General features: G+C 42.7%; 1 protein-coding gene across 1 annotated transcript in view; it reads left to right on the top strand.

The window, feature by feature from the left end:
- Positions 1-8,677: 8,677 nt before the first annotated feature.
- The window catches only part of ITK (IL2 inducible T cell kinase), a 34,240-nt gene continuing 15,589 nt past the window's right edge, over positions 8,678-27,328 (top strand). Inside the window, exons 1-3 of the mRNA XM_054217650.1 lie at positions 8,678-8,909; positions 23,037-23,141; positions 26,118-26,199. Coding sequence (XP_054073625.1) covers positions 8,772-8,909; positions 23,037-23,141; positions 26,118-26,199 — 325 coding nt within the window. The 5' untranslated portion in view covers positions 8,678-8,771. The remainder of the gene's footprint in view (positions 8,910-23,036; positions 23,142-26,117; positions 26,200-27,328) is intronic.

Below are 27,328 nucleotides of genomic sequence, written 5' to 3'. Positions count from 1 at the left end.
GTATATATGGATATGGCCTAAATTATGTTTTCATATATAGGCTCAAGGATTTATTTATTTTTTTTAAGTAACTAGGCCTCAGGTGTTTTTAAGTAACTAGGCCTCTTGCTATTTGGTAACGACTTACAATTTTGATTTAGGGAAAAATGACAGTAAATTGATCAGGGCTTGTTCTGTATTTGTCAACAGTCTCTAGACTGCCGTATTTGACGCCATCTGATATCTGAAGCGGTATCTTCACATTTTCTGCCCTTGATGCCATTACTTCTACTTCAGAAGTGAGACAAAGGTCTTTACGTTAAGGATTTTGTGGTGCCCCAAGAGGTGAATTCATCTAGTGTTCTTTTCAGAAACACATCTATACAGACCGAAATGTCACGAGCGTGAATGGCTTGCTCAGACCCAGGAGCCCGGGTACAGAAAGCTCTTGTTCTTTGTGCAGAAATACCCCAACGAGCAGCCACGGTGGGCAGCACAATGCAGAAAAAACGTAACAGGAAAAGGTGGTTTGCCCATCTTGTGTTTGGTTTTCAGCGTTCCAGCACTGGACCTGGGCTAACCGTCCCTTTGAAAAGTAGGAGTTGTGCTAGTGCAGAATCTGTTAGTAAGAGCCACCTTTAAGAAAACTCGAAAGCACAAAAGGGAATTTGAGTCTAAAATATTGTTTACTTTAATTATTTTGACAAGAATTTTAAAAAAAAAAACAACACAAAAACAAAACACACAAAAAAAAAAGTTAAAAAATGAAGACATTTTAAAAGTTTCCACCAGTCGCCATTTTCCTACCACAGCTATGGAATTTATGGTCTCCGCAGAGTGAAGGAGTGCTTTGGGTGCAGGTATTGACCTGGGATTCTGGTAGTCTCCCGTGCCACAGGCTTGGTGTTTGACGTGAACCAGTCATTGAGCCTCTTCATATTAATCCACAAGGTCGTTTGGGATCAGGAGGAAGATTTAAGAGACGTTTAATCTTCATTCATGAAATCAGAATACTTTACCACATGGCTTCTTTCATCAGCTGATGATCTTGTCAGTTGAGAATCTAAAGAGTTCAGAGCAGAAAATCAGCCACTATCAGCCAGGGGGATCCGAGATGGCTTATCTTTTTTTATTTTTTTTTCTTTTTAACATAGTGGTTATTTCTAAGTACTACTTCAACACATACAAATAAAAATTATGAAGAAGCAAAAGTACTCCAGGATAGACATTCAGATCTTACCAAGGCACGTAAATCGGGAACTCAGAGCATGGTTTTCTAGTACAGGCAAGGGTGCAGTTCCACACTGCAATTAAACAATTTTATGCTTTGGAAAGGGAGGTCTTGTTCCCTCAGCCTCCTCCGCTATTCTTTCCTCCTGGTGCTGCTCCCCTTTCTTCCTTCACTGCTCCTCCAGCCCCCAACTTCTGGCTGTACAGTCCTCTCTTCTCACTACTTTGTACCATCACCGTCCGGCATTGGATGGCAAAGTAAAGTGTCGCAACTCCAAACCCCACAAAAAACATGACTGTACATTTTGGTTTTAGCCTTCCAGTGAATTAAGTCAACTCACTGTGCTATCTATCCAGTGAGTACCAGGGCGAGCTTTTAAGAGAGGGGAGCCGTAGGCAGAAGGAAGGGGGGAGGCTGGGGAGATGGTGAGGGGAACAGTTCTCCTTGGTTCTGTGGCAGCAAGCTCTTAGTTTGTCTCAAATCATCTTGTTACATCATACCCTGAAATACAGGCAGAGAATAAAAGGCACCGCCTCCAGAGATGCACGAGAAAACCCATGTGGTAGGAGGCACTAACGCATCTTTGGGGTTTTTGGACTTTCCAGACTTTGATTTCACATTTTTTTAACAGGAGCTGAGCTTGATTCTCTACTGCCTTGCACTCCGTGAACTGTGCAGCAAGGATGTAAAATACTGTGACTTCAAAAAGCAGAAAACAGTGAGGGGCCAAGCACTTGTTTTTTACACGATCTCTGTGATTGTGAGTCATTTTCCCAGTCTGTATGTAGTGGCCAAGACAGAGAAGACATAACAACTAATGAAAGAAGAAGACAGAGATTCAGTTTCACTCTTGGTAGCATGGCTGATTCTCAGAAGACCCATGGATGACACTGCTTCCAAATGAGAATTGAGGATGATGCACTCGACAGTTTGCTTTCTGCTACATTTCAGCTCTTTTCTGAAATAAGGATGGTATCCAGTACGAGCCCACCGCTGACAATTCAGCACAATTCCTACAGCATCTGGAAATTGTGGGAATGAACCTGGACATCCCTTCAGCAGATGGGGAATCAGTACGATGAAGTTCTCTGCCTCAAAGACACAACATCTTAATTTATTGCCTTAGCTAAGTTTATTTTGGTTTTCTTCATAACGAATTTTAGGCAAATTGGCACGTTTCATTATCAGGCATTCCAGTTCCGTTAATTCAGCGGCAGTGTGTGCCATTGCAGTATGCTAAGTTATTTTATCAGAATTTGAATCCAAGCATTGTACAAGTGTAGCAAATACAAACCCCACTTTCATGCATGCTCTTAGAACAGTGCTACTCTCCTCTGTGCGAGATTGTATTTCTTCCATTTTTGATTGCTATGGCACTCTAAATAGTAAATAAAAGTGTGGGGGGTTTTTGCAACATTGTCTGAAAAATAACCCCAAAATGCAACTCGGTTCCAGCCTCTTGTTGGGTTTAGGTTGAGTGTTACATCTCACAGCCTAGTTAAGCATCAAGCTCAGGAATTTCCTTTTTTGGTGATTGTTATAGGCTTTGTTGCAGGATAGACCAGGGAGGAGGGGAAGAGAAAAGGAGCCTGCTAGGGGTGAAGGGGACTTAAGCAAGCTTTATGTCTCCATCTGCTGTGGTTAATTCCCATCTCCCTGTCTCCTGCTGTGGCTTTGGGAATTAATGAATTTGCAGCGCAGTGCTGTGCTGCCTTTTCTTTCTGACTCTTCAGACTAAAGTATCAGCTGCTGCCTATTGGTGCACCTACAAATGCAGGAAAGAAGTTTAATGTGCCCGTCATGTAAAAATTGGGGCACACCGATCTTCAACGCACACGACAGTTGAACTGTTTCTTGCCGTACAGCCTGTTACCAGATTCAAACAGATTCAGATCTCAGCACAGAACCTGGGTGGTTGTTTGGCAATGGAACAGATACCTCACTACTGGTTAATAAATTGACATGGCTCAAAATCCAGGCACATTTTGATAGAATCAGCCAGCACTGTTCCCTACGCTCATAGTCTTAATGTTGTTTCTGGAAGCAACCCTCCCTACCTGTTTTTTAAGGCAGACATTAATGCTGGGTTTTTACTTGGTCACAGTCCTGTGTGTGCCTATTGTAACTTGTAAATTAACGTGTCTCAAAAAATGTGCCTGCATGCCATGAAGAAGTAATCCCTATCCAGCCATCAGCAACCTGGGCAGCTGCAAACATGTCACTTTGCCAGAATAAACCACGGGATTTGCAGCACCGCAGTTTTGCCAGCAGCGTAAGTCACTTCTTTGTCTTCAGAAGGAAATAGTAACAGAGTGGCACCACGATAGGCAGGGACTAATAAAAAGAGCTGGAGCAAATTCCCAGTTTGGGTGTGACCTGATAAAACTAGGTTTTCCTTTCTGCATTTTTTGCCTAAGAGAGAGCAGCTGAGCATTATACCTTTGTCACGGACAAGCCTGTCCTAACCCTGTGCAAGTTCACCAGTATAAAACATGTTCTCTGTTACTGCCAACGTCAGTGAGCCTGGGAGTGATTCGCTGCAGGCATTCACATCATGGATAATTCACTACATCCTCCTTGCAGATGCTCAGAACAAGGCAGCTACTTTCTCAGGGCTCCCGAACAGTTCACAGGAGAATCTTGCTCTGGTTCTACAAGAGCAACTCCTTTGGTCACTGGGAGCAGTGTGAGCGGATTCAAAGGTGCAGCTGTAAGACCTAGAGGAAAGCTGGATGCATCTGGCTCATAAAGACCAGCCTAATTCGTCCCTTTTTCTGCAGCTTTCTGTCTTGCTCTTTGGGTCTACTGGAGACATGTTTATTGGGGTGATAATGAACTGCCAAAGAAGCGAGACAGCTGAGTAACTCAATAAAGTTTCTCACACTCTAAAAAAGCTAAGTAGCAAAATGGATTGAATTCTGGAAGCTTGGAAGTTGAACGATAATCATGTATTGAACTGCTTGTGAAAAGGAAGAGCTGGCACCAAGGCACTAAACCTGGCCCAAATATTACACACGAAACGAGTATACAGGTTGTTTTATGAGAGTGAAAATATAGTTGCAGCCTTCCGGTCTGTTTTTTTACAAAAACAAAAACTATCTATATTTAACTTGATAAATTTCTCTGCCGCCTTCAGGACATAAGCATTGGTATCAGAGCAGGATGTGCGGGTGGGGAGATTTCCACAGTCTGCAGTAATAAAAGTGTGAACTGCATAATCTGGGTAAATCCCCTAAGAAAAAATCCAATCCCTAAAATAACATTTTTCAGAGCAGAAATAGACCAGTTTGCGGGAGGTAGCAAGGGAAGAACAAAGGTGACTAAAAGAAAAAAAGGAGCCCACTGAGGCCACAGCTGATAAGAACACCTTTACCTGTAACCTCTACTTGCCCAGCACAGAGGATTATTTAGTGCACACAGCAGCTCAAACTTAAATCAGAAAAATTGAAAATATTTCAGTTTTTCCTTCATACGGATGGAAAAGTGTCAAAGGATACATGGTAGCAGGCTTTATAAAGGCACCTAAGTAGAGAAGATGTAGGATACCTAAAAAATTCATCAAGTTTTGTCTCCTCTTCTTAAAGGACAGACTTACAGCGGGTTTAAGATACTTAGGACACTTATATTTAACTCTTTTCTATTACGTATACAGAATTTCTGTACTGCACAATACAAAGCGGTGACAAAAGCCTTGAAGAAAAGGAGTGTGCTCATACGTTCGGTGCATCGCTGCACCGTCACACAAGGTCAGGTTCCAGAAGTGCGATACCCATGGTAGCGGGATAGTCCAGCTCACCCAAGGAGCCCTTTCAGGAAGGCTTTGGAGTTTGTATGTGGAGCTCTACAGACTTGTCCTCACATCTTTCATCTCTGGAGCCAACTTGATCCTAGACAAGTAGGGTATTTCTACCTAACTATATATATATCTATATATCTATATAGATATACCCATATATCTCCTAATCTACTGTAGAAGGGTCCTGAAGCCCTCAAATGACTGAGACTTTGTTTAAAAGGGTTATAACCTATTAGCACCCAGATGGATGATGATATATGATTTATGTCTACTGTTCATGACCTGAAGGCAACAAAGAATTTTATTTAAAATTTGGACAAGAAATCATGATCTTTGAAATTAAGTAAAATTCAAATGCACAGAGCTGGTTGCTCTCTCATAAATGTATAACTAAATATAAATACAATTCTTAGACCATATGGTTTTGTATATACATGTCAATCTGGCTATATATTCATTAGACTTAGAGAGTATTCATACTCTGGCTTGCTACACTCAAATATTTTTGTGCTTGCTACACATGGGCTTTGGGATTAAAGCGACAAAGGAACATGAAGGGTTAGATCTAATACATCAGTCCCTACCTTCCTCCCCAGCTCAACAGTGAAGAGTTGTCAGTTGATAAAGATATTGCAAAGCAGAAATAGTTACAAGCTCTCACTGAAATCAGCCTTTGTGTCTATGTCAATGGCTCCTAAATCTGGCTGTCTTGACTTTTCCCCCTGTCTAATATCTTAGCTGGCCCATCATTAGCTTGAACTCCCCTTGGAAATCTCAGATTGACTATCTCATCTGCTAAATCCTGCTAGTTCTGACATAACTCTCAGATTCTCTATCACTCCAGGCCAAAATCTGTGATTATTTTCTTACAACTATGCATGTCTGTCTTTCTACGTGTTGTATCAGATCTGTGCCTTGCCTTCCACAGCAGCTCAGCCTGTCCGGTTCTCTCACGTGCAGAGCCAAATCTCATTTGCTCCCCGTTTCTCTCTTGCCTTGACCCTCGCAGCTGTTTCCCGTCAGACCTCCTACAATGCATCACATCGCAGTTGCCAACCCCCTATCTGAACGTTTGATCAAATCGCTCCCCTCTTCATGTCCCTCCGCCAACTCATCTCTTATCTCACGAAGAAATTGAGCTGCCAGTCACTACCTTCAAAGAATTTCTTAGCTCTCCCCCCACTACTTACCACCCTTGCTGAATCTCTTCTCCCCCCACATCCTCTCATCTCCAGCAGCGTTGCTCCTCTCAGAGGTCTACATGTTGGTGTCTCATCTCTTTGCTGTCCTGTATGCCTTGCTTTTTCGGCTGAGCTGCAATGTCACACCCTTGCATTTCTATTTATATTCGGTTTTCTGAGAAGACAACCTGTACATCTCTGCCACCAGACTGCAGCCCCCTGAGCTACAAAGACTTTTCAGAAAGTCCTTAACACACTACACTTTGTGCAAAGAAGAGAACAGAAAGAATAACATAATCCAAAATAAGTGTTCATGGCTAAAAATGCAACAACATTACAAACTGTGCTTATAAATTCATCTGTACCGACACAAATCAAGCAAAATGCTATGAAGAATAACAGCCTTTCGGGGTGGATTCACTGTTGCTAGCAGAGTGAAGTCCACACAGTTTGTCAAGGCACTCTACTGTCCATGTTTTTGTTTATTAATTACAAGAAAAAGATCTCTGAGCATGATTTAAAACAGCAAATTCTCAAGTGTGAGGGAAGTTATGTGTATTTTACAGGTGCGAGCACCTAAACAAGGTCTGGAAGTGTCTGAATAGCTGCTGTTTACACGGAGGGCAATTTTAGAAAACTCCCAGCAGACTCTGCTTTTTTTATATAAGTGAGGCAAACTGTTTTGTAGAAGAACTGGGAAATTTGGCGTGAGTATTGATCCCAGTCTACAAATAGACATGAAATCCCCCTTGGCAGCAGTGACAATTTCTGAGGAGATCACAGACTTGTGTCGTCTTTCTTGTTCAACCACAAGAGTTCCTTGGAACTCAGTCACTCTGCCAAGAAATGAAACATGGCTTCGCTAGACTTGTGCATGACGAATGTTTCGATACATGCCACATCTCATCTTCAGCAAGACCACCATACATATATATATAGATATATATATACACACACAGGGACCAACTGCACAACAGCTTCTGTTTGTCCTTGTTTCTGTTCCATGATAGTGCATTGCCTTTAGCAAATTCTCTTACACATTTGTACATCAAGTGCTATCTTTAAACTGTATTTTTATGGCAAATGCCGGTTCTCAATTAGCATTGAACAAAATTGGTAAGGAACGCTTCATGATCCCTGGAACGTGCTGTTTAAACAATATAATACAGAACAGCAAGGAAGGGATATGCCACCTCTTTTTTTTTGGGAGGGATAACCAATACATTCTGTTGAGAAATATGGTTCCCAAGTCTGTCTACCAACTGCCCTATTAAATCCAAATCTTCATTTAAGTAGAGTTTACAATTCTGATATTTGTTCAATTTTTTTTTTTTTCTATGAACTGAATTTAAAATAATGAAGTATCTTCTTTGGAGCTTGAAAACAACTCTAAAAATATATCAGCAATAGGGAGCTCTCTCCTTATACCCTAATGCTACGCTAAAGTAAAGCAAAAAGTCAGCATTAGTAAATGATTTAGATTGAAATAATTTTCAAAAATACCTAAGTAATGAAAATACTTATCTTGCAGTTTCCCCACTTTCCACCAGACTCCATCTCTCCAGTCCTCAATAGCGTCAGCAAGAAAAATAAATTGCATTTGTTTTAAAACATAGCAGTGGTGGTGTACTGAATGCATTAGGTACCTATTAATTTTTTTATATTTCTATATTTAGCCTGGTGCAGGCTGCCCTGAATGGTTCCCTGAAGTCGCGAGGAAACCAGTTGGGCTTGGTTCGATGTTTGTGCTTGCGTCACTGCTGATTGCACTGGTCTTGATCGCACCCGCAGAGCGCGTGTCCTGCCTGCGCCGCCTGGACCATCCAGCCACAGATCATCAGACTGCACCTGAAGCAGTCAGTAATCAGTAAATAGTAACCAATGGTAATTAGTTAGTTATCAGTTATTGTAACCATTTGCTTTCAGATTAAATATCTAATGAGTGCAAATATTTATCATTTCTTATACAAGTATATCCTGGATATAATTTTTTATGCTTACATAGTAGGAACCTTCGTGCTATGTGGGAAACCTCCTCAAAAAAAGTTGTATGAAATCTCTGAGACACGCTGCCAACTGTTAAATACTCTGAATGGGAAGGCATCATTCCTTCAAAAAAGAAATAGGGATGCATGACCTACTTCTAAAAGGACGGGAGAGACACTCATCCTATACATCCACGTTCAGCACGTCTATTTATAACTGTATTTACTAAATGGGCGAGTAGGAGACAGATGCTTAATCATGCCACACCCCTTTTTAATTAATCCTTAATCATTGACTCACATCTACTAAATGTCCCTCAAATGTTATTTTTTCCACAACATTTACCTTAGCCTATATTTCGACATGTGCTGTTCATTTTATGACTTCAGAGAGGATGTGGTTATGGTTTGACAGAAAGGAAGCTTTGCTGTAGATGGGAAGATAAAGCTCAAAGCACCTACGCTGCCTTTTGAACACCTTTTTTTTCTTTTTTTTTTTTATTTAACTGTCTTCCTTCTTGTGTCTCTTTCTTGGACGGGCGCTCAGCGCGTAGGGCAGACATCCCCTGTCCTGGGAGAGGGCCATTTTTGGCTCAGCCATGAATAACTGTGTGCTCTTGGAGGAACTGCTGATCAAAAAATCCCAGCAGAAGAGAAGGACTTCACCCTCCAACTTTAAAGTGCGCTTCTTTGTCTTAACCAAATCCAAGTTGGCTTACTATGAACATCGCCATGGGGTACGTCAGCCATTTTCTCTCTCGTAATAGAGTAATGGAGGGAAGGACAAAATTTGTTAAAGGAAGGGAAGGATGCTAATGGAGGGAAGGGTGATCTTTGTTAAATTTTATTAACATTTCTGGTCCTTACTACAGCACCATTCACTGAAAATTGTGGAATGGTCAAAGGGGTCATCTAGAGCTTCTGGTCAGCGGGCATTTAGTGTGCACGGAGGAATAAGACTACCTGGCTGTTTTATAGAAAGGATCTAGTTTTGTTGTAGGAATTTATCAGGGCTGTTGTAACCGGTGTGTGTAACAGCTGCCTGGCAGTTCACACAGGACAGGGGTGACCTGGAGTGGCGTATCACGAAGTTCACAACTGTACCCTAACTGCATCTGCGAAGAATGTCGTCCGCAGATCTTCACTCTCTCATTCTTCTCTTCAGGGCAGCAGACCGATGACTGGTAGGAGACCAGTCTATCATTTTATAACTAATTCAGCTGCCATCCTAGTCTTCTGCCATGGTCTAGTCTTCAGAGTCAGCTTCAGAAGGGATGTGATGATGAGATCCGTGCTTAGACTAGGCATTGTTTTCCCAAGCTTGCATTTCCCTGATTTGCTAAATATGAAGAAAATTAGAAGTCAGTCTGTGCACCCCGTTGTGCTAAGTGTTCTAGTGAAGTGAGAATTATTTCCCTCTTCTATTTAGCTGGATGTTTGCTGAGCCTCATTACGGTTTTAAATAATATTGCTTGTTTTCTAACAGTCACTGAACATGCTGTTAATCCATTATCTTCAGGCACCGTTACCGTACGCAGAGCAGCATTGGGGATCATGTTGCTTTGCTATCTAGCCTTGGCAACTTCAGACCATCTGATCTTGCTCAGTTGCAGAAAATGAAGTTAAAACTGAACACACACAAAAAAATTGAAGTATGATGTATTGTATCATAATGCAGTTCAGGTTGGATTTAAGAGTTAACAGTCACTTTTACTTGCAAGTTCTTTCTCTCAAATGTGCCCAACAAAATGTTTTTCTCACTTTTAATTTATTGTTTGTGTTTCTCTTACCTCCGTATTTAAATAGGAAAATATTTATTGCTGCATACTGTGCCTATATTTGGGTTGAGACTCTTTTTGACTGCTATCCAAACTATCTTTCAAATGCCATTATTTTAAGATTTTAAAGTCCATTCTAACTATTCCACTTAATTACTCTGGGTAAAATTTTCAAAAGCATCTAAGTGATTCTGCTGTAGGTATTTAGAGACATCTTTACAAATAATTTTCTTTGGTACTTTCTGAGTCTTGGTGGACTTGAGATGAATTCAACATACACTTTGCCTAGATACTTTTGCCGAATTGCAGTAGGTGTCTCTTGGCATCTTCAGACAATGAAATAGTTCAGAAAATCTGGCTCGGTGACTTTCAGTGGGGCACAGATTTCACAAGCTGTGTGTCTTTGGAAATTTTATCCCCTAGTCTTCCTGAAGGTCAATTAGGCCAGATAAGAGTTTGGTATATTGTCTACTTTATGTCATATGTTATCTATTATAAACATGGACACGTTATATATGCGTAGACACTTAACACGTAAACATACCTGTAACTTTAGGCCCTGATACACATTTGAGGGATGCTGGGTATATCTGTAATTACAGGGCTGATTTGCCATGAAACACTGATTTTTTTCTGACACAAACTGTCAAAATCAGGTTCTTACATGAATAGAAGAACTTAGTACGAAATGGGGAGAAAAGAGTTTGTCTTATGAAATACTCCCAGAACCGATCCTCAGCCTCTTCAGTGATTTTCCCCAAAATTAGACCATCCTGGTGAGACCTCCACATGGTCAGGTCATCGCTGTTCTGGAGAGAAAAGCTTAGGGCAGCCCATGAAAGAACCGTCTTGTTTTGTGCTGAGAACGGCATGAACCCCCAGCAATCGAGGTCACAGCCAGTGAAGGAAAAATGATGGTACCTGCCCGACCCACGGGCTATGCCCATCCCCGTGAGTGAGCCGTGGGGAACCACCAGGGAGCGTGCGCAGGGGTTGGAATCGATGGTCTGTAGTGCTCATTCTGTACCGCAGGCCCTGGCACAGGTTTGGCTCTGCTCCGCGGGGACTCTCTCAGGTAATTTGTGGGGCTGGCAGGGCTGAGCACAGGCTGTCACCATTGCCAGCCCACAGTCTGCATGTGGTCCTCCTGCTCTGGAGGTCTAGGGCAAAGTGGTAAGGACATTGCTGTTCTCTGCCAGCTGGCTGCAGCGATGGGGAGTATCCCTAGGCATGCGTGCTGCACCCTACAGGTGGGACCAGCTTTTAAATTGGCTTTTAAATTATATATTTTTCAAGGGAAATCTCTGTGGATGTTTGCTGTAAGTGTTTTCAATGAGTTTCGTTAAGAACCCCTCCCCAGCCTGTCCAGTGGATCACTGCACTCCGAGTTCAACCCCATACGGCGTCCGCCGCTCTGGTCCCCAGTCAGTCAGTAAGAGCAGCCTGTGCATAAAGTCAGGTAAAACAATTAGCGAACTGCTTAACGCTTCGAGAAGTCCCACTGATTTCAGTCAGGTGGCTTAAAGTAAAGCATATGCTTATGCACTAAGCCCAGGCTTACCTGTTTTGCCTGTATTTAACAGAGTTTAGCACCCAGTCCCTTCCTCTGCATTTTGACGCTGTGGGTATAAAAAGATGTTTAAACATTTATTGTAGCAGTCCAAAGCAAGGAAATAAATATTGTAGCAGTCCAAAGCAAGGAAATAAACAGGTCAAAGGGATACAGGGATAATTCTGTAAACGATTCCAAAAGCTCTCCAGACAACCAACATCATAAAGGCAAATTTTTGCAGTAACTGTAATAGCATTTTCATCATAAGGGCCACAGCTAGACAGAGAGCACTGTTCTCCGCAGGGGCCAAGCACACAACCGCCGTTAATGTTAATGAAAGATATTTATGTATCTCATTAGGAGAATGAGCCCCCAATAAGTGACAACAATAAGAAGCTGTGTTTTCTGGAATTCATTACGCAGTGCACAATGCAGGGCTGTCTTAACATAAAGCACAGCCCTGATAACAGGCACATGCATTCAGCCCCCGTCTCTACTAAAATACATCAGAAATGTCTTTATTATAACATGCAAATCAATTCCGCAGGCAGAAATTCTTTGTTTCCAGGGTCTGATCTTATAGCTACTGTGCGTGTCAGTCAAGGAGCACATGGGAGTAATCATTTTAACTATTTCAATGAGTTTGATCCTCACCAGAATAACCGACAGTGAAGACACTATGCGATACTCGCAGGGTGCCAGTGCACTTGCAGTACTGCAGAAGAAGCAGACAAGCGAATCCCTCTGAAGTGGTGTCTAGGACAGAGTTTCAAATGCCCTTACTTAGCAAAAACACTTCAACTGGTGAGTTACCTATATCCATTCCTATATCCATTCCCCTAATGGCTTGTGGTTGTTGGTAAATCCTTCAGGTTAGCAGACAGGAGAGTGAAGAGAGATAGTTTAGTATTTCAGACACTAAGTAGAGGTTCTTACATAGTCTTCAGCACCTTGCATTCCTACCTGGATGGGGACAGCCAGAAACAAGCGTCTCTCCCTGTATTTCAAGCTGGCTGTAGGCTACAAGTGGCTCAGATGTCTGAGGCTGATGCCACACTTAGTGAACAGGCCACTGGCTTCAGGGCTGGTACCACACTAATGGTACCACACCGTTACCATTGCACGATCTCTGCATCAGAGCTGCTCCTCTTGGCACGGCTCAGTCCTGCGGAGAGTGCTTGGGTCTGTCTGGATCAACTACGGAGAAGCGCTCAACGTCCCTATGCTACAGTTTTCCCTCTTCAAAAATAGGCATTTTACCCTATACAGGCATTATGAGAAGTATTTCAGGGCTGGGAAAGTCGCACTTAACACCTGGAAAGTCCAGGCACATAAATATTTTTAAATTTCATATCTTCATGCTCCCATGGGCTATTCCTAGTCCAGCTTTAAAAGGCAGCAATGAAAGGAGCACACAGAAAAGGACCACGTTCCCTTTTCATTTACATCAGCACTGTTCTTCCTACACTGGTCAGATGCTCAAGAGGTCACATAGCATGAGGCAGCTTTGTCCCGCGCACTTTCATTCTGATCTTTGATATTCAGATATAAAGATGGCACTTTAATGTGTCTTGAAATTTGCTTTCAGTCTCTTGTTCCAGGAGAACAAAGGAATAAACTTGAGTGAAAAGCCTTTTATCAGCATCCTAAAAATGCTTCAGCTGCTTCTGTTGCATTATCTACACGTAGGGTTACTTGCAACAGTCCCGCTACCCACGGTAACAAAAGCAGCGCTTCGTTCCTCGGTCCAGCCATCCATTTTACCTTGATAATTCTACACAGAATCCACTTGTCCATCCTGCTCTGGAAAGACTTGGGCTTTTTCCCCCAAGAGCCTAATGTAATCAGACTAAGACTTTTCTTCTAAAGATCTCTGGTTTGGTGTTCCCGTTAATTAGAGTGACCATTCATACCATTTCTCATTGCTTTGTGTATTCTGAATACCTTAACATTCATGAAGCTCTAATCCTCGTCTAAAGTTAATTTAATTATGGTTTTAAAGATTACCTTCCAAATAAATACATATCTGAGGAGATACATCATTCTCCATAACCTGGCATGTTTTTGTTAACAAGTTCTATTTCCTTGCCAGAATTTGCAATACCATCTGTCCGCTGATGCATATCTCCAACTAATTTATTAATAATACACATATCACCCACAAAAAAGCCAGGCTTGGCATCTGTCTGCATCACACCTGTTTCAACGACTTTTTATGAAATAAAATCAATACAACCTTAAATAAGGTGGAGACAAGGTACAAACCTGTGCCTAATGTTAAATGAATCCTATAGTACACCTCTCTGAATTTAAAATTTTTTTTTTTTTAAATAATCTGAATCGTATTATTGGAGTTGAGGGAGGAGTAAGTTTATATTGTTTGCCACAATGAGCCCCATTTCTATCGTGAAATCGCAGAATCAGGGTAGTACTGGCTGGAGGGCACTTCCTAAATCCATTTAGTCGGACTTTGTGCACGGGGCCAGCATTAGATCAACACTGGGAGCAGGATTATCGCCAACGCTAGAACAAGTCGTCTGCGGCATTGACTAGCCACTGCTTGAAAGCCAAGGACAGAGATTTCATGTCTTTGGGCAACCTGTTCTGATGCATCTTATCAAATGTTTTTCTGGATATTTACAAAGTTCCCGTGTATTGTAGTTCTCGTTCACGACTTCTGCGGCATGGCTCAGGGTGGTGATATTGTCTAGACAAGATTGCTGTAAGCAAAATGTGGGTTGTTCTGTCTGGTGTCTATGGCCTTTCTAACTCTACAAATAGGTGGTAGAGTCTGGTAATCAAAAATAGCTCCTTTTTGCTGGAATAACTCATTTTATCTTCCAGAATGTGATTCTAATTATTTTCTTTTTGCATTTTCTGTGCATACTTGGTTCTGCTCCTACTAGGTCTTTGCCTAGGTATTTGTTGGTCTTTAATCTTTCAAGATTTTTTTTTAATTATGTCTGAGCAATGTCTTCCCAGCAAATGTCACGTACTTCCATCTTCTTTAAATTACAAAGCTCAAATCTTTCTTCTCTCGGAGAACATTAAGGATGCAGAAAAATTTTCAACCCATGTTTTTTATAGCTTTAAAAAGGAAGGAATTCCTCCTAATATGACTAATAGTTACCTTTTATTAGAGTTCTCTACTGTGGCCATTTTTGCTTCCAATGCCTGTCTTTGCTTTACATTGGAATCAGCATTGTAAGTGATATTGTTGCAATGCCTGCCTGTTGCTTTATACTCTTTCATCCTTTCTGACCAATTTTTATTTTTTTTTAACCTTAAAGCTTGTACTTTTTTTTCATGTGAAAAAATAATGGCATTCATTCAATTTAATTTAGCTTCCCTTCTTTCATTGAATTTTGCATTCAAAGCGATCCATTCCTTCTCTAAGTCTTTGCTCAAATCAAGAATAGTTTTGAAGAAACTAATCCAGTATTCAGTAGTTGTTCCATATGCTTTTATGTAACATAAAAGACCTATTTCCATCATATTAGAAAGCTCATGTGAAAGCCAAGAATCTTCCTTTTTTGTCTTCTGTTTCTTGATGGTGACACTGATTTTCTTGTCAAACCACGTGAGCTGATAGCAGTGATGTGCACCTTGATAATCATCTCAGATGGCACCTGAGACAATGTCAACATTGGAAGTGGCTTTGTCATATCTTAAAATAGGAGCTCAGTGAAAATACTGGGCTCTTGCAGGTGTGTGAGGCCCTGTGATGGGCCAAGAGAAAAATGCTCTTATGGCCAACTGTGCTTTTCCACCGGATCTCTTTACTTGAATGTTAGATTCACACAGACCATGACAATGTACACTTTGTACCATAGAAATCGTGCAGAAGGGTTATGGTTTCGATTTTCTCCTGCACGTCTTCTGTTTTCAGCTCATGTAATTCTGAAAATTGGACACCTTAGCAAGCCTGGAGGAGTGAACACTGAACCAGCCAACTCTTGGCTAAGTGTCTGAGGTCTGGGTCTTCAATATGGCTCTATTGACTCCTCTTCCCTTTCAACAAAAAAGTTAGATTTCTCTGCTTTTAAATTATTTTGATGGAAATGCAACACTGGATCTGGCCTATAGGACTTTATAAGGATAGTAGGAGTAATTCTGCTGTAGCTCATATTCCCCAGGTAAGCTGAGAATTTGAGTAGACTGATAACAAACTGAGATTGTTTGCATGGGACAGGCTTTGGCTACAAACAGTATTGGCCTCAGTAAACAAGATTCGATACTGAAATTAGTTGTTGGGAGCGACATTGCATAGTGAGTGAACCACGCAAATGGTGTGTACGGACAGCAGGCAGCACCATTATTAAGCAGCGCCGTAATGTGTCACAGGCAGATGAAATACTTTCTGATGTAGGAACTTGCTGTGATTCAGCTTTGTTTGTTAGGTCTATTCCCATGCCCTGGGCTCCAGGTGAGGGTGTGGTCAAGGAGACCTTTGCAGGTCCCTGGAAACGTGGCAAAAAGAAGTTAGTGGCTGCAACTGGTCTAGTTGGTAGCAACTGAGAACTGCAGCGGAGCGCCCACAGATGAGTTCCAGCAGTGGAGCAGACACAGCCCGCCAGCTGCCTCCCCAGGCACCAAGGTGTGCTTCTCCATCTGCTGCTTAGATGAACAGAGGCACCTTAGGCACTGGTCACACCTGATTTTGTCTTTCAACACAACTCGATGCACTCTGCATCCAGGGTATGCCCACCTCGAAAACACTTTCATGTTCTTTAGATATGAAAACAGCTGTAAAACAATTTTTTTTTTTTTTAATTCAAGTAGGAGGACAAAATAGTCATGATAGACATGTGAACCGAGCAGCTACATTTAGGGATTTAAATATCAAATATAATACCTCCAAGTATATTGGAGGTATTAAAGCATAACACAACAGTCAGCGCTCTACTGAAAATCCCAGTATTATCAATTATCACCGCCTTCTGATTTTCCTTTTGAGCACTTGGTATTGTCAGGAAAAGCAAAAGTACTTTCTTTTAAACTTTTTTTAAAATTCAAATTGCTCAATTTAGGTTTCAAATTTCATTTTAAAAAATGTTTAAATTGTTTTATTTCCCATAAAACCTCAAACTATCAGTGCTCCTAATAAGAGAGAGAACTCCCAAAATACTGAACAATGCTGGGGTTCAGGCAAAATTTCTATCAATCCAGCAATCAACAGTTCTTAATATCCTGAACTATTAATGATAAAAACAGCACGTACCACAACGTATAGATAAGGGATATGATAAGGGATACAAAATAACTGTATCAACACAGAGTGTTCAAGGAGGTTCAAGTTCATGCTGGAGTCTTTCGGTCAGTGGAAAAATACCGTAGCAGGAGAATTGCCATTAAAAATAAGTCCCTCTTGTTCCAGTGATATCTCACGAACTCCTAGCTACTATTTTCTGTGTTCTTCCTAATTGCTATCTCAGCACCAACACGTGACTATGCGAGGCCCATAGCTTAAGTAGCAAATAAACTGGAGACTCTGCAACACCGCAGGCATAAGCAGATTTGGGCAGCTCAGGTAATCAACAAATTCCTTTCCAACTTACTGCTTACTACTCAGTCGTACCTGAGAGGCAGTAACATGTCGCTCATTTAAAAAGATGGTGTTCACCAAACCACAACAAGTCGAGCTCTCTGCCATTGGAAGGTGTTACACCTTGCACAACGGTTCTGCTTCACGTTGATATTAATCTGTCTGCGAAGAGACAGACAGGTCTGTTGGAGTGGTCTGTTCGTTGACCCATTTATTTCCTACCAGTGGTTAAACCTGTAATGGTGCCTGAGGACGCGTACTGATATCCCCCATAAAATGATATTTTAATAGCTCAAGTAGGACTTTAACATGGTAAATTTGGAGTTACATGGAGAGAAATCAGAGCAAGCAATGGATATATATTCCTATATTATTCCTAGAGCTTAATTTAACCACATGAGAGTATAAAAGTGTGACCGTAGACCACAACAGATGTCCACGAGCCAAGTGGCCTGTCTTCAAGAGTCGTCAGTGTCTGCTGTTTAGAGTAGAACTACAAAAACAGCCTCAAATGCTTTCCTGGAAGCAGATCGGGAATATCTTGAAGGACCTGACTGCACAAATGTAGACCTTAATTTGCCTTTTTGAGCTTAGAGACAGCTGTATGAGAGAAAGACCCTTCAACTTTAAGCAATGTTTTTTCAGTCATTTTGAAATCAGCCTGAGTTATTCTGAAGACGGGCATTTTTATGGTGGGATTTGTTGGGGTTTTTTCCCATTTTCCCTCAGCCATTTTCATTTTTTCCCATTTTCAGCTCAGCTCGTTGCTGGTGCTACCTGAGAACGTGTGCTGAGCCGGGCGCAGCCCACGCTGCTTCCCAGCTGTGACTGCGTCCCTTTGCTCTTCATAGCTGGGGGAGTAATTAAAATTAGTTACTGTGCTCTTAATAGCAACATCGTAAAATTGTCACTGTGTTACTTAAGACATCCACCCCTGTGGGCTTTCAGCCACAGCCGTGGGCTCTGGGAACACAGAAGCCAACTCTCTTTTTGCTTCTGTTCACCCTTAGCCCTCATCAGCTGAGTGGAAAGGATTTCTGCTTCTGCTTTTTTTTTCCCTGTCCTGTTGCTGCCCATGTATCAACAGGAGAGGAGTTTCTGTTCTTAGAAGCAGTTGGGTCCCATAGGCAGAGCTAATGATACAACTTGGCCTCCAAATCTTCATGACAGGTGACTACAGACATGAATGAGGAAAAAGTGTGAAGATCCCAGGCTGAATTTACAGCACTTGAGTTCGGTAAATCCACTTTTCTATAGGAAAGTGCAACTTACTGACAGCCAAAGGAGAGCAACTCAGATGGAAGCTGAGCACTGTATTACCAACTTTTGGAAGGGGAGTCAATTGTTATGAAAAAAACCTGCTGAAAAGGCACACGTGACATTCTACCTGCATTCAATCACTGCCCCAGGGCAGCTGCATCGCCTCTGCCCCCCGAAACTAACTCATGCCCTCTCCCGAGACTATTTTGACCTCTCCATCACACGGTGGTGCATGTATACGGCAGTTCAGAATCCAGCGGCACAAAGCTATAGGTGACAGCAGTATCATATGGTTAAGTCATGTTATTGTTACCGCTAATTTGTTGTTACTGTGTGTGGTTACCCTGTCACTAGTACGAGTCGTGGACGGGGGCCTAGAGAGCGTTCGCTGTGCGAGTACAAGCCCTCTGCAGAGGTACGGTAGTCCTCTTAAGGCCAGCGCCTGCAGTAGATGTTGAAGGCGCTGCTCTCGCCAGCACAGCAATCTCTCGTTGCCACTCTAAAAATACTTCAATGTGCACTCAAGCCTCCCTTCACACTTATGTACACTTTATTCCAGTGGCGTGCAGAATTCAAAGCTTTTGCTTTTTTGCTTTTTTTCCTCCCTGCCTGTTCCCAAGGGACTGCATATAGCACTGGAAAAAACTGGTTTGGTTTCACCACCTCAAGCCCACAGAGTAAGAAACCCCAAAACCAGTTTCTGCCTCTGTCCGGGCTGCACATGAGCCCAGCCAGAGACAGGTGACACAGGACAAGCAGGTCATGCCAAGGTCCAAGGCAAAGACCCCTCATCTACTTAATCACCAATTAAGAATGGTTCCTTCTAGTCAAGACAATAAGTGAAAACAGGGAATGAACTTTGGCTCAGATTCTTACAAAAAAACCCGAACACTACAGAGAAGGTCATTAAATGCTTTTAGTGACGGAGATGTTTTTTGCGGTTGAGCTTACAGAGGACTGGAATTTCCTACCTTGCTCCGCCACAGCTATAAATTAGCTTTCCCCTGCCTCCTACCGAGGGAAAATGTCCAGCTGCAACGGGGGAGCAGCGGGCAAACGTTGGCTCATGGATGGACCTTGTGGCGGGAGGAAGGACTCCGTATCCAAGGTGGGACACAGCTGGGCTACAAAGGGGACCATACTTCCTAGATGGCTTTAGGAAACATGGCATGCTGCCCTTCTGCCTGCCAGCAAATGCCGCCTGCTCTCTCCTCCCGTGCTCCCTGAGATTCTCTGCCCATCCCTGCCTTACTTCTCCCTAGCACTTGGCCTCCCTCCCTTCCCTCTGCTTCCACCACTGGTGGCTATTTTTTTTGCTAGGGCCCTTCAGTAAAAATGGTGGGGTTCAGCAAAACCTTTAAGCATCCACCGAAGGACCTTCAGCCTAAATGCTCGGTGCAGCACATTTGATGAATGGGCTTCGCAAATAGCAACAGCAAAGTGTTAGCCAGAAAGTAGCAAATTTCTCAGACTGCACAGCCCCGTATCTTACAAGATCTTAGACATTCACGAAGCTGGAGGGTGCAGAGCCGTGGTCAGGAAGTGTGCTCACGGCGCAGATCTGTGTCACCTGCAGCAGCCGCTGATGGCTCGCTGCCCTCCCACCACGGGCTCCATGTCCCCGCTCCTTCCCCTGCCCCACACCCTGAGCTGGGCAAAAGTGATTTGTTTTGTGGGGTGGCCAAGCTGCCATGGCATGAGTGAGTAGCAGTGTCGGTGGTGGTGTAGTCTTGGCACATGATAAATGCCAGGTGGCTCATTCCCCAACAAAGCATGATGAGATGCCTTCTTGTGTTGCAGGGCAGGGCTATGTCAATTGTCCCATAGTCAGTTGTCCTGGTATCTAAGGCAAATAGGGACCATTGTGGTCGGGTGGTTTATGCAGTAGACACAAACTAAAGGATTAATCAGTGAAAGAGCTGCTGGAGTTGTGTGGCAAGAGGAGGTGCAATACCAAAGACGAAGACCATAACGGGCTTGTGATGCACCTGGCTCCGTTCAGAGCTGTTGGCTCTCCTTCCTGGAATTGGCATATTGCAAATAACGGACCAAAAGAAATAAAACGGGACAGACTGATCGGCAGCACGCTGTACTTCTTGTGGGACAGCAGCATGCCTTGGTTATCTTCACACACACACTACACAATAAGACCACTGATGTTTTTTCTGACCAACCAGCTAAAACATCTACTTCATTATACTCCGGGCAGACTGAAAACAAGAAATGGAGATCTGTCAGCATGTTTTAGCCCTTTTAGGAAGAAGTCTCTGAGGTTTTTGGAGACCATTTTTAAGAGGCTTTTCCTCTCCACTCCCTTCCCAATGACCCAGTTGCTTTTGTTGGATTAAAGTGCAGTCAGGCATCACAAAAGCAGGGATATGTTTAGCTTCCAGCGCAGTTTCTGGGTAATGCCTGGTTTGTGAGTGGTAATTCCAGTTGTTTGTGCTGCTGCGGGACTGTAATTGCGTTCTATCAGCAAATCCCAAATCTGCCGGGCAATGCCCTGGCTGTGAGATGCACCCTGACATTGCACGGCGACGTGAGATTATGAGGAGCTTCCGTTGCTGAAATTACATGATGAAAAGGAGCACAGTAGGTGATGAGAGCTGCAGGACGACTGCACAAAGCTCCTTGAGAAGGCTGGACCCTGTCTTTCAGCAGGGTCTGGAAAGGTATCACCAAAAACCAGCCTGCAGCGGAAGAGCAATAGCGTGTGACTGGCACAGCATCACTTCCTAAAGCCTCAGAGGAGGAGTGCATGTGGTTAAGCCCTGGAACTTCAAAAGAATAAGATGAAGGAGGATTCAATGCTAGCAAAATTGTAGCTTTTTATAGGAAATAAATGGCTTTGTGTCTCATGGAAGGGGTAGAAGTCCCAGGGGCAGAACAAATGATAGAGGAGGTTGTGGAGACAGAGGAAGCCAAGTCTGAAAGAAAGAAGTGAATAGACAAAATGAAAGAAAATACATGGTGAAAATGGGATACAGTGAGGCCTCCTAAGGCTTGGCAATACTCTTGATAGTTAATTGGTATTTACATTTGGGGGTGCTTTACGGTCTTGGGTTTATTGATATAAAAAACCCCACCACTCCACCCCACGGAGCTACGTAGGCAGATATTGTCTACAGGAGACGGTGCTGGCAGTAAATCCCGAGGCGCTGGTTGAACTGCAAGCAAATACAAATACAAACCCCAAATACTCACAACAAGGTTCTGCAAAAGCAATGTGAGGCCACGCTAGTAATTTCCCTCTCTTTCCTCAAGTCCAGGTATACAAAGGCAAAGTTCCCGTCCAGTTGTGCAAGAGTAAGGCTTGGGGAGCCTCGGGGCCTCTCTGTTTGACAGCACACTGTGGCAAACCTCACCCCATGCCCAGTGGCATCAGCTGCTTCCCTGTTTTAGGCTAAATTTACTGATGGGAGGTAGTAACGGAACGGCAGCGAGGGTGGGCATGGGGTGCCGTGCAGAGGGCAGGCACCTTGCCCTGGTGACGGGGACAGAGCTGCAGGGTCATGGTGATGTAGGGAGCAAGGGGCAAGAGTGAGCCGGAGGGTGAAGGACATCAAGGGTTGGGTTGGGAGTCCGAGGCAGGGCGGGGAAGTTGCCGAAGTCTTGCTGTGTCTCTGAATAATAACCTGCGACAGGTACAACACGGTCGCTGAAGTTCATGCTCTCTCCCGTTGACAGTCGCCTGTGTTTTTGAAAAACAGAAGCTTTTGCAAGTGTTTTTGGGGCTTCTTAAATCTCACCGATTTCCGTCACGTTGTCGCAAAGCTGAACTGGGAGACAGCTAGTGCTTAATCCCTACTGAAAACGAATCAAAACAGGAAACCAGTTTGCCTCCGAAGAGCGAACGCTTTTGTAGTGAATCCTCCAGAAACGTGCACCAGCCTTAGCTCAGCTCCCGCCGGCCACGTGCCCGCATCCGCCTCACCCCGCTCTCGCAAAAGCTGGGTGCCACCCACCGAGGAGCTGCCGGGCAAGGGTTCGGTGGGACACAGGGTACACCCAGGTGGCCGGGATGCTCGGGTGTCTCTTCTTTCCTTACCCTTTCCTACCCGCCCATACTGTTATCTAGGTATCTGGTATACGATGAATAGTAACGCAGCAGAGGCTGCCAGAAAAATTGTTTTGTCGGCAAGTTTTTGAGGATATTATTTATTTCAAAATTTCCTGTTTTATTTTGTTTGGGTTTTTTTCTCAGCTAAAAAACCCAGACAGAACGAAAACAAAGAAGTGTTTTGCTTCTTGGAAAAATAGATGCAGTAAAAATGTTACATTTTAGATAAAACGCTTAGTTTTGAAATTCCCAGTAGGCGAATATTCTTTTAAATTAAATATTTATTGTTTTATAGCCTTTCAGTATGAATCAGGAGTGTTAGTGAACTGAACATTTCATGAAAATAGGCATTTTTGATTAAAAAGGCATTTCATTTTGTTAGAAGAAAAAATAAAACCTGAATTTCAACCAGAGTTTTTGACCCGTTCTCTAAGAATCCATGTGCTGAGTTGAAATGTATGTGTGAGCAGACATGTATGTGTATGTGCAATCCATACAGAGCGGCCATATATAAGAATGAGTCTTTATACTTTTAAATGTCTTACATAATCAGTTAATTTGCTTCTGCTCCATTAAAATTAAATCTCCTGTGGACATGACAGTCTTGTCTAATTACTCACTTAATCCACGATCATTAACATTAACCGAGTGCTTTTCTCTTTCTTTTAGAAAAAAAGGACTTTGAAGGGTTCTGTGGAACTTTCCAGGATTAAATGTGTGGAAATTGTGAAAAGTGACATCATCATTCCCTGTCAGTATAAATATCCTTTCCAGGTGAGTCTGTCCGTCGGCCGTACTGACAGAGATATCACTTCATTTTGTATCTCAATAAAATTCTCCCCCACAGTGCAGCCATTAATGAACCCAACACCGGGGTGAATAACAGCAAAGGAAGAAAAAGCAGATCGAGGTTTGAAATGAACTGGGAAATCAGAGACCAAGACCCATAAACTCTTACAGTCGTTGGTGCTAAACTGGAAAGGATCGTTAGAGCTTCTAATCCTACCTCACGTTTAACACAATATTCAGCTATCCCACTAACTCATGTTCAGAGAAAGCCCATCTTTCACACGGGGAATCCACCCAGGGGTTTGGCCAATTTACCTGCGTGATGCTGAAACTAAACCCGTTCAGTGGCCTTTGCATCAGGAACTGGTGAGTGTGATGTGTTAGGGCCGCTACGCCAGCCCAGAACAGGGAGGGCTGTCAGTCATGAGATGGCTTAACGACCAAGAGGCTTTTGGTGATGAGATGGCTTAACGACCAAGAGTGCTAGCTCTAGGATGAGCAACGCATTGCCAAGTGTTAATTATTAATACGTATGAGATACATTTACATTGCCATGTAAACAGAAATGCCACAGAATATTTCCTCAGTTATTGCAACAAAAATTCCCTGTTTATTATGTTATTCCCTGTGCTGTCATTTATCAGAATTTTATCATGTTGGTGACAGTATTTTTCTTAACAATTATGGTTTGTGGATTTCAGCAAATACAGGGTCATCTCTGTTCGCAGAGGGCTTTAGAAGAGCGAAATATCTGGACTCAGACTTGCAAAGAAAAGCTAATGATTGTGACCCATGTACATAATAAAAGTTAAAAATGCAGATAACTTTATAGAAAGAAAAAAGATAACCATAAAGCCAGATTTTTTTCCCCCCATTCTTGTTATCTCAAAACCAACAACAATTCGGAGGTTTAGCTTGGTACCGTCATTCTGCAAATCATGAAGAACCTTGTAGAGTCCTCTCTAACGTCTTCACCTGAACAGCAAAATTGCATGTCCACCATGCTGTAGTCTGAGCCTTGGAAAATGTTACCTTGCAGAGATACGAAAAGGGAGAGGAAATAATTATTTCCCAAACTAGGTTGGGTGAGGAAACCCCCGCTCCAGCTTGGGTTGGTCCCCATCCAGGACCATAAAAATTGTCCTGGAATATTAGAAAACGTTGCTATGTTGGTGCATAGCGAGGACTCAAGAAACCAGAGGAGCAGAGCGTGATGGCCTCATTTATGGGCTTTGGGGAGTGGCAGAAGTTGCTGTCGTACGCTGCAAACGGCTCTCGATGAGCAGCCCAACAGGAAAGCTCTTAACTGGGGCTGGGTAGGAGCTGCCTGGCTCGGGGAAAGCTTGGTGGGGGAACCTCAACTGCTCTTAACTTCGGTGAACATGGACTAGAGAAGGAACAAATGCTCCGATCTGTTTGTTCTGGGTCTGAATTTTCCAGTCTGTATCTCCACATCTCCAATGCTTGTAGGAACAGCAAAATAAAGTGGCCAGTACTGGTGGGATGCTAACAGTGGACCAGTCATGATGGACAGTGGCCCACTGAGGTCGTGGTAATGGCTCCTGCTTGTAGCACGTCTGAATTTTGTCCCACAGTCAGTTTTGTGGTATTTTGTAAAATTATATTGTCTGGTTGGGGTTTTTTTTTAAATATCTTGGCTGCATCCAGCTGTAAATCTTCTGTGGAGCCACCAGTAGCTTTTTGGTTTTGTGTGGCTCATCTGGCAAGTGAGCCCCTTGCAGAGAGGCGTGAAATGAGTGATTTTGTGCAGTTGTGCATGCTCATGGCTACGTGTTTTGGAGATCTGCTTGCTGAGTATTTCAAAATCTGCCTTAGATTGTCAAAACATTATACAGACATAGCAATAATATCAACAGGAGTGGCTTTAAATGAGTAGGAATTATTCCTCCCCTATTTCTATTTTTTGTAAAAGAGGTTATAATTTATCTCTCCGTAGCATGCAAAGCAGCTGAGTCACACACGGCTGTCTGTGTGTGCCTGTAAGGGCTTCAGGCCAAGAGATAGCAAATGTTTCCTGTTCTTTAAACAATAATCAACATTGCCTCACCTACCCCCCTGGAGAAACTTTAAAAAACGGCTGCTGACTTGTAGAAACATCTCTTTAAAGACAGTGGTCAAAGTTTTTCAAAGCATCTGTGCATCAAAGACACCAAGTCCCATTTGGCATTAAATTGTTGAGATAAATGTTGGAAAAGAAATACAGATTATGCGTTACATCAAATTTTAGGCCCAAATGTAGTCATCCGATTCAGTTTCTGAGTAATTTCAGTTCTTGTGATGATTTTACTCCCCAGTCTGAAACTTCACAAATGTTCTGTATTTCTCTTCCTTCGTTTGTCATTAAGGCCAAGTTGATGAAAACAGCATCTTGATTGCTCATTGTTCATCTGCTCCGGCTCCTTATTTCCCCTCTATAATCCCTGTGAAAGCTATTAAAAACTTTGAAGAATAATAGTAACCCAAATACTCTCCAGGGAGTTGCTTGAGATTTATACTGACACAAGAAAAGCTGAATTTGGCTTTTAGATCTTAAGTGAAGGTACCTTACAAGAAACTGCTAAGAAACAGATGCCATTTCCCCGGAGATGCTTTAAAGACTAAACTGCAGTCAGCGAATAACGGGCTGAATCCTCGTCAGATTGAAATTGCTACGTCTCCATTGATTTCACAGGCGTTTCTTAACAGCATAAAATTGATCCAAACCATTGCTCGTCTAGAATTCTTTCTTGATCAGGGCTTCTGCTCCATTTTAAATAATTAAAAGTCAATGAGGTTAAGAGATGCTTCTGAATGCTCCGGTACTCTGCTTCCCCACGTCACCATTTTGTGTGCAATTTATCGGTACGGGGGCGGCTATCTCTGTCCTTCAGCGATTCCTTTGTGCCCAGCGTATCTGGGATTGTCTCTCATGGCTGGCTCCTTCTTTATTCCCCTCTCCAGATCGTCCACGATAACTACATACTCTACATGTTTGCACCCAATCGCGAGAGCCGGCAGAGATGGGTCTTCACGCTGAAGGAAGGTAATAAAGCCCCTGTCCCCACCTAACTGTTGAAGTTACTTATCCCAGAGAGTTTTCTCACAAGCTTCACTGATGAGAAAATGTGCAAGAGGAATCGGTGCCTTGTATCTAAGCATGCAAAGCGGTAACGGGGAAGGAGGTTATAAAATCAAATTGCTTGTAAATTTGGTGGGTGTGTTTTGAGCAGCAGTGGAACATTTGGACATGGAATGCTTTGTTTGTCTCTTTCTAGGATAAACTGTTAACATGTTACTGTAATCGGAGGTTTCTTATTCACGAAGAGATGAGGATTTTTATATGGCTAATTTTTTTTTTAGAAATTAAACTTTTCTGGGTAGAAGATTTTTCAGCTCTTATTAATAGATTTTTTTGTTTAGATGACAGCCTTCTTAGGGAATCATAATTATTAAGAAACATTTTTGCGGGTGGCTTTCGTTTCCTGTTCACCTCCTGAATTGTGCTGTGGTTTGCTGCAATGATTCTGAAGCGAAGGCACAATAACTAAACACTGCGGGCAGAAAGGAAGCATAATATTTGACATAAGGACGGTGTTACTCAGTTACATGAAAATTGCACCAGGCTTCTGTCATAGCTTTTTCCTGCTTTATAACACAAGCCGCTGTATTGTTCACTCTGGAAACACTGTGCCTGAGATATTATTAAGTTCACGCACTTACTCTTGCAAAGGGTTATTCCCCTTCTGGAGTTCACCTGCTCCAAGCTTCTGCTTTATCACCTCTTCTCGTTCCACATTTTGAGACTGTCCCCAACCTTGGACAATTTGAATAGTCTCTCGAAACAGAAATTTTTTTGTTATTTTGGGGAAAGTTATTACTAGAGATAGAGAGCCTGCGCTTTAAAAAGAAGGACCTTTAATCACTCGTGCAGACATTCAAGACTGGTATTTACGTGTGCAAAAAATATTTAGTGCTGGTGAAAGGCAGCTTGTACAAGCCAAAGCACCAAGTGTCTGTGTCCTACATGTATACATACTGTAGAGCTGCAGTCTGTCATGGGAATCATCAGTATATGGCCTGCCACGTTTTATTGCTCTTTATGAGACCTTCCTTCCGTGGTTTTGGTGTTTATCAATTTGAAGTGAGAGACACTTTGGTAGGACTCTTCTCCT

The sequence above is a fragment of the Rissa tridactyla genome, chromosome 11, assembly GCF_028500815.1.
Source record: "Rissa tridactyla isolate bRisTri1 chromosome 11, bRisTri1.patW.cur.20221130, whole genome shotgun sequence".
Taxonomy (NCBI): domain Eukaryota; kingdom Metazoa; phylum Chordata; class Aves; order Charadriiformes; family Laridae; genus Rissa; species Rissa tridactyla.
Note: the sequence above shows the minus strand (reverse complement) of the source record. Positions and strands in the feature narration are given on the sequence as shown.